Raw genomic sequence first — 9,113 nt, 5'->3', positions numbered from 1 at the left:
TTAGCAGATCCTCTGGTGTGTACCAGCTGAATGGCTTCTGCTAAACTGATCACCTGTCCAATATGACATGGAGCAGTGTCCCCGTGACTTTGGCTTGCTCCCTCAGCGTCCTTGGGTGAAGTCCCTCCCATCTCATGGACTGGCAAGGGTTGAGTTTGATCAAGTGACCCTAGATTTCATCCCCACCCACTGATGGTTGTTCACCATGGGTTCTGCCTCAAGGCACAAGGGCCTGGGAGACCTTGCTGATGAAGACTGAGCCAAGGGCAACATAGAGCATCTCAGACCTATTTACACCTGCTCTTGCTAAGTTCTGCAGCAGCCCTGCACTGTCTTTGTTTCTTCTTTAACTTCAGTAGTAACAGCTCATCTTGGTGCCATTGAGCTCCTTTGAGAGAGTCAACTGAATATCCTTATGGGCTGTTGCAGGAGGCTGTCCTTAGAGACCAGTGGTACTGAGCTCTGCTCAGCGCTCAGTACTTGTGCTCTGCCCTTCAGTGCTCCTGCCCATAAAATCCTGCAGTTGTTACTACCCTGTTGTCCATCCCGTAGTGAGGTTCATACTTCCCAGCTGCTCCAGCAAACAGATGACAAGTTTCTCCTGATGACGTGGTTTAGGCCCAGCCGGCAGCTAAGCACCACGCGCTGCTCGCTCACCCCTCCCCCGGCAGGATGTGGAGAGAACAGAAAAACAAGGGCAAAGCCTCGAGGATTGGGATAAGGGCAGTTTACTGGAACAGCAAGGGAGAGGGAAACAATCAACAACAGCACTGATAACAGATATTCACAATGGGTGATAACAGAGAACAATTTACCGATCCAACCACCGACCCACTAGAAGCTCAGCCCACTCCAGAACCACGCCGAAAACCGCGCCGCCCCCCCACTGCCCGACTAGCCCCCCTTTTATGGTGAGCATGATGTCACATGGTATGGAATAGCCCCCGGCCAGCTTGGGTCACCTGTCCTGGCTCCTTGTGAAATTAACTCTGTCCTTGCCATAACCAGGACATTCGTAAAGGATCAGACACAACAGGACAGAGCCTCAAGACAAGTGCTATGAACCCAAGCAATTACCTGTAAGTATGATTATCAGAGAAATAAAAACCCAGAGTACTGGCCTAAAATATACTCTTGGAACTTTGCGAAGAAGGGGAGACAAATTACTATTGGTGGTGCAAGGTCCATTAGATTAGTGTCCTCAAGGCGTCCTTGAGCTCCTGGTTCCTCATGCTGTAGATGAGGGGGTTCAATGCTGGAGGCACCACTGAGTACAGAACTGCCACCACCAGGTCCAGGGATGGGGAGGAGATGGAGGGGGGCTTCAGGTGAGCAAATATGGCAGTGCTGATAAACAGGGAGACCACAGCCAGGTGAGGGAGGCACATGGAAAAGGCTTTGTGCCGTCCCTGCTCAGAGGGGATCCTCAGCACGGCCCTGAAGATCTGCACATAGGACAGCACAACGAAAATAAAACAACCAAAAATTAAAAAAAGACTTAATATAATAAGCCCAACTTCCCTGAGGTAGGAGTGTGAGCAGGAGAGCTTGAGGATCTGGGGGATTTCACAGAAGAATTGGTCCAGGGCATTACCCTGGCAGAGTGGTATAGAAAATGTATTGGCTGTGTGCAGCACAGCATGGAGAAACCCACTGCCCCAGGCAGCTGCTGCCATGTGGACACAAGCTCTGCTGCCCAGGAGGGTCCCATAGTGCAGGGGTTGGCAGATGGCAACGTAGCGGTCATAGGCCATGACAGTGAGAAGGAAATAATCTGCTGACATCAGAAAGTAAAAGAAAAAGACCTGTACAGCACATCCCCCATAGGAGATGGTCCTGGTGTCCCAGATTAAGTTGGCCATGGCTTTGGGAACAGTGGTGGAGATGGATCCCAGGTCGAGGAGGGAGAGGTTGAGGAGGAAGAAGTACATGGGGGTGTGGAGGTGGTGGTCGCAGGCTATGGCAGTGATGATGAGGCCATTGCCCAGGAGAGCAGCCAGGTAGATGCCCAGGAAGAGCCAGAAGTGCAAGAGCTGCAGCTCCCGTGTGTCTGTGAATGCCAGGAGGAGGAACTCAGTGATGGAGCTGCTGTTGGACATGTGCTATTTCTTGGCATGGGGGCTGGTTCAAAAAAGCAAAGGACGGGGAAAAGTTAGGACAGACTCCTCTGAGCAAATCCATTCCATTTTCCATAGAAACACCCCCCAATTCAAATGCCTTTCCTTTCTCTGCTTTGTGCTGGCTGAGTGTGTTGTGAGGAGCTGAGGAGTCAGCTGTGCTCAGCTGCAGTGGGGACATGGAGCTGGTTTGTGACACCTCCAGTGAAGACAAGCGATGTCAACTGTAATCCGCCTTCAATGGAGAAATTAAATCTCTGCACTCATGATTTGGAAGAGTGCGGGCTTCACAAGAGAAGCTTAGCATGTCCTTATAGGAATGTTGTCTGTGTTTTTCATTTTCGACTATTACATCAGGGGATTTTTCCTCTGAGGGTTAGAAATACACATTTTATCATGGAAAATGGGAAGAGTCTTGAGACAGTTCAGGCAAAAGGACTCAGGTCTTTGTAGCTTAGTGCAGAGTCAGGAGAGCTGAGGTGTCCACTAGACTGCTAATGAAATTGATTCTGTTGCCTTGATGTTGTCGACAAACATAAATTACTCTCTAAAAAATAGCCCAAAAAAAGACTCTAAGGAGAGATGGGGAGTCCTGTTTCAAAGGGCAGATCTGCAAACTGTTCACTTTCCCTGCTCAGAGGTGGAGTTGTGATTAAGAAGGACACAGCCACTCTCAGAGAAGCAAAGGCCTCTGAGAGGAGAGAACTGACCTCCAAGGGAAAGCTCAGCACTCCCTGGGATCCTACAGCACAGCCGTGCTCTTCTGGGGCAGCTCCCAAGCCCAGCAGCACAGGCAAAGCAGACAGTCCGATGTCCTGAAGATGGGATGTCCTAAAGGCAGAGTCAGCTCATGGCTCAGCAGACAACACCCAGCAGACATCTAGAGTGAGGGACCACAAGAGAGCAGCCTGAAGGCAGCCTAGCCCAGGGCTTGGCTGCAGTTTCCTCCCACTCCCTGCCCATGTCTCTGCTGCCTGGAGCTGTCCCTGCCAGGAGCTGGTGCTCTGCCCACACCTCTCCTCCCTGTCCCTGCTCACAGAGCCCATCCCACCCTCTGTGTGCTCAGCTCTGCCCTGCAGACCCCTCCTGGCAGCAGGGCACTGCCCAAGGGGAAATCCATGCTCCTTGAGAAGTGCCATGGCAAATGTCCCAGGGGTGATCTGGAGCTGTGAGTAGCCTGGAAACACAAAGCACCCTCTCAAGAGCAGAAGGACCCTGCCCTGCCCTTCCAGGGGGTCTCTCCTTCCACCCACAGCTGCTCCCGGCAGTGCCCTGGGCAGCTCCCCGGGCAGGCTCAGTGCTGACCCTGGCAGGCGGCAGAGTCCCTGCCCTGGCACACAGCCCCTGGGCTGCAGGGACCCTGCTCTGAAGGACACAACTGGGCACCCCTGCCTGCACACCTGCATTCCCAGCCACTCAAACTTGCCTCTGCACAGGGAGTCCACCTGGCAGATCCCAGCAGCTGTGGGCTCTGCCAGCTTGAGGAGATGCCTCCAGGAACCGCATTGGCATTGCCCTGCACCCAGAGACTTACCGTGTCAAGGGCTCTGAAGATTTCTCCTTCCCTGAGCTCTCAGCAAGCCTCCCATTTCCAACTGCCTTTAAGCTCTCTCTGCCTCGCTGTTCTCCCCTCGGTGCCTGCAGGCAGAGCCCTCAGCCCTGCTGTGCTCTGCAGAGGAGCTGCTCCTGGCCAGAGATGTCTCGCTGCAGCACAGCCCACTTGCCATGAGCTCCCTTTGTCCCAGGAGACCAGCAGCAGAGGCCCAGCCCAAGGCAGCATGGTAATGACCCCTCTGGTGGGTTTGGGGATGAGTCCATGAAGCTCAGGCCCTGAGAGGAAGCTGATGAAACCTCTCCAGAAGTCACAGTCCGATGCAAACTCCACAGTTTCTTGGAGCATTAATGGGTCCCCCTGAGGGCCATCCCTGACAAAGCAACTCTGGGGCTGGTTAGAGCAGGCAAGTGGAGGCAGTGATGACAGGTAGGCAAAGGCAATGGCAAGGTGGCTCTGATGCTGAGTAACCCTGGGTGTGTTTGATAAACCCAAAGGGCCAAGCTGTGACCCCCAGCCCCTGGGAAGGGGGTTCCTGTCCCACACACAGAGCTCAGGGCTCTTCCTGGGGCAGGGGTTTGTGGGGACGTACAATGCCAAGTGCAGGACAATGGTACGACACCTCCCAGGCCTTTGAGTGGAGACAAGGAGGCCATGAGGCCCTCGTGCTGTAAGGATTAGGTGTCTCCTGGTAGGCCTTGGTGAGACAGCCAACAGCCACCGCCAATGGGAGAAAGACCTCAACTTCAACCTTCAACTTTGTCATCTCCCTTGACCATCTCCACCACAGGTTGTCCTATGGTGTCCTATGCCTGCACCTGCTTCCTGGAAGGCTCTGGACATCCACTGTGCTTACCAACCTTGCTCTCACTTGAGCATCTTCCTACCCTTACTGATATCTCTCCATCCTCATGGGCTGTGTGTTGAAATATAAAGCTTTGGCTAATCCAGACTCTTGCTGGGTGGCCTGTTGTACCACAGCACTGCACTTGGAGTGATGTTTCGTGTAACTCAACGTGACATGAAATCCTCATGCCCAGTCTCAACTTCCAAAGCTTCCCTTTGTGCCATTATTTCTTTCTTGTGCTGCTTTCCAATGTTGAGAAAAACTCCACCATCTCTGAAACCACACTTCAACCAGTCTCAAGATGGTCTGGGTGGCCATGGTCATCCTAATGCAGGCCTGTATGCAGGTGGCCTTGTTCATAGTGAACATGCATCACTGGCTTGTATGGTGTCCCACGTAGCGCCCAGACCCTTCTCCTCAGGGTCACTGCTCAGCCGGTCAGGTGCAAGCCTGCCCTGATGACCGAGGTTACTCTGCCTTCTAATGCAGGACTGGCCACTTCTCCTTGTAACCCTCAAGAGTTTTGTGTTGACTAGCATCTCAAAGTATCTCAGGGTTCTCTGGACTGAAGCTCCATTTGGTCAGCGGTTAATGTTTGTGTGTGGGTGGCTCACCCTGATGGTGGTGGAGTCTCACAAGAGAGCAGCATGAGCTGTTGCAAGGCTCTACAGACCCGGGTAGGAATTGCCATGAATACCACCTCCAAAACACCAAATGAGATTACAAAACCAGCAAAACGAGGGCCAGCAGATGTGTTTGGTTTGTGTGGCAAGGTTTTGGTAGCAGGAGGAGGGGAGGCTACAGGGATGTCTTCTGTGAGAAGATGCCAGTGACAGTAATTAGTGAATGATCTCGCCTTGCCCTTATCTTGACACCCCCGAGCCTTTCGTTATATTTTCTCTCCCCTGTCCAGCTGAAGAGGGCAGTGATAGAGCAGCTTTGGTGGGCACCTGACATCCAGCCAGGGTCAACCCACCACAACTGGGAGCACTGGTGTGGCACTGGGAGCACTGGAGGGAGCCTGTGAGCAGCTCTAGTAGAAATGCAGCCTAGAAATGTAGACTAGAAATGGAGTAGAAATGGAGACTAGAAGCACCGCAGGGAGCCTGGGAGCGGCTCTGGGAGCACTGGGGGGAGCCAGGGAGCCATAGTGGGAGAACTGGGGTGGCATTGGGACGAGTGGGGGAGACAGGGAGCCACCCTGGGTGCACTGAGGTGGCAGTGGCAGAACTGGGAGGGGAGGCAAGGACCCCCACTGGGAGAACTGAAGAAGCACTGGGAGAACCAAGGAGTGGCACTGCCTGCACTGGAGTTGCACTGGGAGCACTGGGCTGAGCCAGGGAGCCGAACTGGGAGCACTAGGGCAGAACTGGGAGGACTAGGGGGACCAAAGGAATTGCTCTGGAAGTACTGGGGCAGTACTGGGAGCACTGGGGGAATGCAGTGAATGGCACGGGGAGACCTGGAGCACAACTAGGAGCACTGCAGGGAGCCTGGGAGCTGGACTGGGAGCACTGAGGTGGCTCTGGGAGAACTCGAGGGAGGGGGGGAGGGGGGCAAAGAGCCACACCAGGTTCACTGTGAGGAGCCAGGAATCCACACTGGGAGCACTGGAGTGGCAGTGGGAGCCCTGCAGTGAGCTAGGGAGCAGCACCGACAGCACTCGGGTGGCACTGGGAGCACTGGGGCGGCACTGTGATCCACACTGGCAGCACTGGGGCAGAACTGGGAGCACCGGAATGAGCCAGGAAACCACACTGGGAGCACTGGGGAAACACTGGGAGCACTATGGCTGTACCGGGAGCTCTGGGGTGGCACTGGGAGCTGTACTGAGAGTACTGGGGAGATACTGGGAGAACTTGGGGGAGCCACTAATCGGCACCGGGAGCACTGGTGTGGAACCGGGAGCACTGCAGAGAGCCAGGGAGCTGCTCTGGGAGTACTGGGGCAGCACTGGGAGAACCAGGGCAGCACTCTGATCCTCACTGGCAGCACTGGAGTGTCACTGGGAGGACTTCTCACCTCCGTGCCTGGCAAGATGATGGAGCGGATCCTCCTGCGAACTGTGCTCAGGCACATGGAAAACCAGGAGGTGATTGGTGACAGCCACCATGGCTTCACTAAGGGCAAATCCTGCCTGACAAAGTTGGTGGCCTTCTATGATGGGGTTACAGCATTGGTGGATAAGGGAAGAGTGACTGACGTCACCTACCTGGACTTGTGCAAGGCATTTGACACTGTCCCGTATGACATCCTTGTCTCTAAATTGGAGAGACATGGATTCGATGGAGGGACCACTCAGTGGATAAGGAATTGGCTGGATGGTCACACTCAGAGACTTGTGGTCAACGGCTCAATGTCCAAGTGCAGACCAGTGACGAGTGGTGTTCCTCAGGGGTTGGTATTTGGCCTGGAACTGTTTAACATCTTTGTTGGAGACATGGACAGCTGGATCGAGTGCACCCTCAGCAAGTTTGCCGATGACACCAAGCTGTGTGGTGTGGTTGATGCAGTGGAGGGAAGGGATGTCATCCAGAGGGACCTTGACAGGCTGGAGAGGTGGGCCCGTGCGAACCTCATGAAGCTCAACAAGGCCAAGTGCAAGGTCCTGCACATGGGTTGGGGCAATCCCAAGCACAACTACAGGCTGGGTGCAGAATGGATTGAGAGCAGCCCTGAGGAGAAAGACTTGGGGGTGTTGATTGATGAAAATCTCAACATGAGCCAGCAATGAGCGCCTGCAGCCCAGAAAGCCAACCATGTCCTGGGCTGCATCAAAAGCAGCGTGACCAGCAGGTTGAGGGAGGGGACTCTGTCACTCTGCTCTGCTCTCATGAGACCCCACCTGCAGTAGTGTGTCCAGCTCTGGGGTCCCCAGTACAAGAAAGACATGGAGCTGTTGGTGTGAGTCCAGAGGAGGCCAGGAAGATGATCAGAGGGCTGGAGCACCTCTCCTGTGAAGACATACTGAGAGAGTTGGGGTTGTTTAGCATGGAGAAGAGAAGGTTCTGGGGAGATCTAATTCTTTCTAGGTCTTCCAGTACCTGAATGGGGCCTACAGGAAAGCTGGAGAGGGACTGGTTATCCGGGAGTGTCGCGATAGGACAAAGGGGAATTGGGTTTAAACTAAAAGAGGGTAGATTCACACTAGATGTTTGGAAGAAATTCTTCATTGTGAGGGTGGTGAGGCACTGGAACAGGTTGCCCAGAGAAGCTGTGGATGCCCCATCCCTGGGTGATTTGAAGGCCAGGTTGGAAGGAGCTTTGGGCAGCCTGGTCTAGTGGAGGGTGTCCCTGGCCATGGCAGAGGGGCTGGAACTAGATGACCTTTGGGGTCCCTTCCAACCCCAAGCCATTCTGTGATGATTCTAACAGAAGGAGATATTCAGAAAGCTGGTTAAAATCTCCTTTTATGAAGAAGAAAAAAAAAAAAACAACCCAACACCAGTTTAGACTTAAACAACAGATGAGCAGAGCTTTAAGTGATGTGGAGGGAAGTGATGCCATCTGTCCCAGGTAAGTTTTTGTACTCCAGTGATAGAACAGAGTGGGGTAAATTCAGTGTTATAATCACAGTTAGTTCCTTGGCAGGTAGAACTGGTGGAGAATTTTTATTGTCATTCATGTTCTGTCTAGTGAGAGGGTGCATACAGGGTGCATAGAACAGAAAGAATCTCAGAAGATCATGAAAAAGCAAAAGATTTGAAACAGGGAGGAAACATCTGAATAGAATAGAATAGAATAGAATAGAATAGAACAGAACAGAACAGAACAGAATAGAACAGAATAGTTCAAGCTGGAAGGGACCATCTACTCCAACTGCAGAATAGGGCTGATATCACTCAAGGCATTAAAGATCAAAGGGGCTTTGGATTATTGGGTGTGCGGTCACTGGTGTGTACATGTTCTGGCAGGGGCTTTTCCAAAGGCAACCATCACCTCAGCCGATGTACCCCCAGTGTGAACTTATCCACAGGTCACTGTCCATTTGACTCCAGTTCACACGGGAGTTTTAGCAAGTTCCCTTGCTGCCCCCAAAGCTACTCACTGGTGGGAGCAGAGTGGAGAAAAGAGATGAGAAGCCCTGCAGGACTTCATGCTTACAAAGAAGGAAGAGCTGGTCAGAGATGTAACATTCAGGGGCTAGAAAGCAGAGTGTAGGATCCTGAGAGAAGGGAAGAAGGCCAAGAGCAGGACTTGAGGAGAGCAGAAGCTGACCTCCAGGCCGCCATGCTTGGAAGAATCCCATGGGATATGGGCCAGCAGAGAAGAGAGTTGCAGAGACCTGTTTGATGCGCCTAATGCAGAAAGAAAAGGTGGCTGGAGGAAGGCATGGATGAGAAAGGAGCTGCTGACGAAAAACCAGGCATGAAGAGGAAGCACAGAGAAGATGGAAGGTGGCTGCCTTCCAACCTCAATGGTGCTGTGCTGCTGGGCTGGAGAGAGTCATTTGTACGTGAGTGTCTGTCTGTGCATGGGGGAACTGGGGAGCTGAGGGGACCCTGGGGCCACCGCCTGGATAGATGGAAGGTCTAAGACCAGCTCCTGGAGGGATCCATGCTGTCTGTGTGTCTACACAGCTATACATTTTCCACTA

At 53.2% G+C, this 9,113-nt stretch overlaps 1 protein-coding gene across 1 annotated transcript; it reads right to left on the bottom strand.

Moving 5' to 3' along the window:
- Nucleotides 1-1,187: 1,187 nt before the first annotated feature.
- Nucleotides 1,188-2,114, bottom strand: LOC129197018 (olfactory receptor 14J1-like). The gene has a single exon (XM_054804986.1). It carries the CDS (start codon nt 2,097-2,099, stop codon nt 1,188-1,190), a length of 912 nt encoding a protein of 303 aa, XP_054660961.1. The 5' UTR covers nt 2,100-2,114.
- Nucleotides 2,115-9,113: the final 6,999 nt, after the last annotated feature.

This window comes from Grus americana, chromosome 27 (assembly GCF_028858705.1).
Source record: "Grus americana isolate bGruAme1 chromosome 27, bGruAme1.mat, whole genome shotgun sequence".
Taxonomy (NCBI): Eukaryota; Metazoa; Chordata; class Aves; order Gruiformes; family Gruidae; genus Grus; species Grus americana.
The sequence above is the reverse complement of the archived record's forward strand: the minus strand, read 5'-3'. Positions and strand labels throughout refer to the sequence as shown.

Excerpts from the sequence above, each read along its gene's own strand:
- LOC129197018 (XM_054804986.1), bottom strand. The coding sequence starts at position 2,099 with ATGTCCAACAGCAGCTCCATCACTGAGTTCCTCCTCCTGGCATTCACA.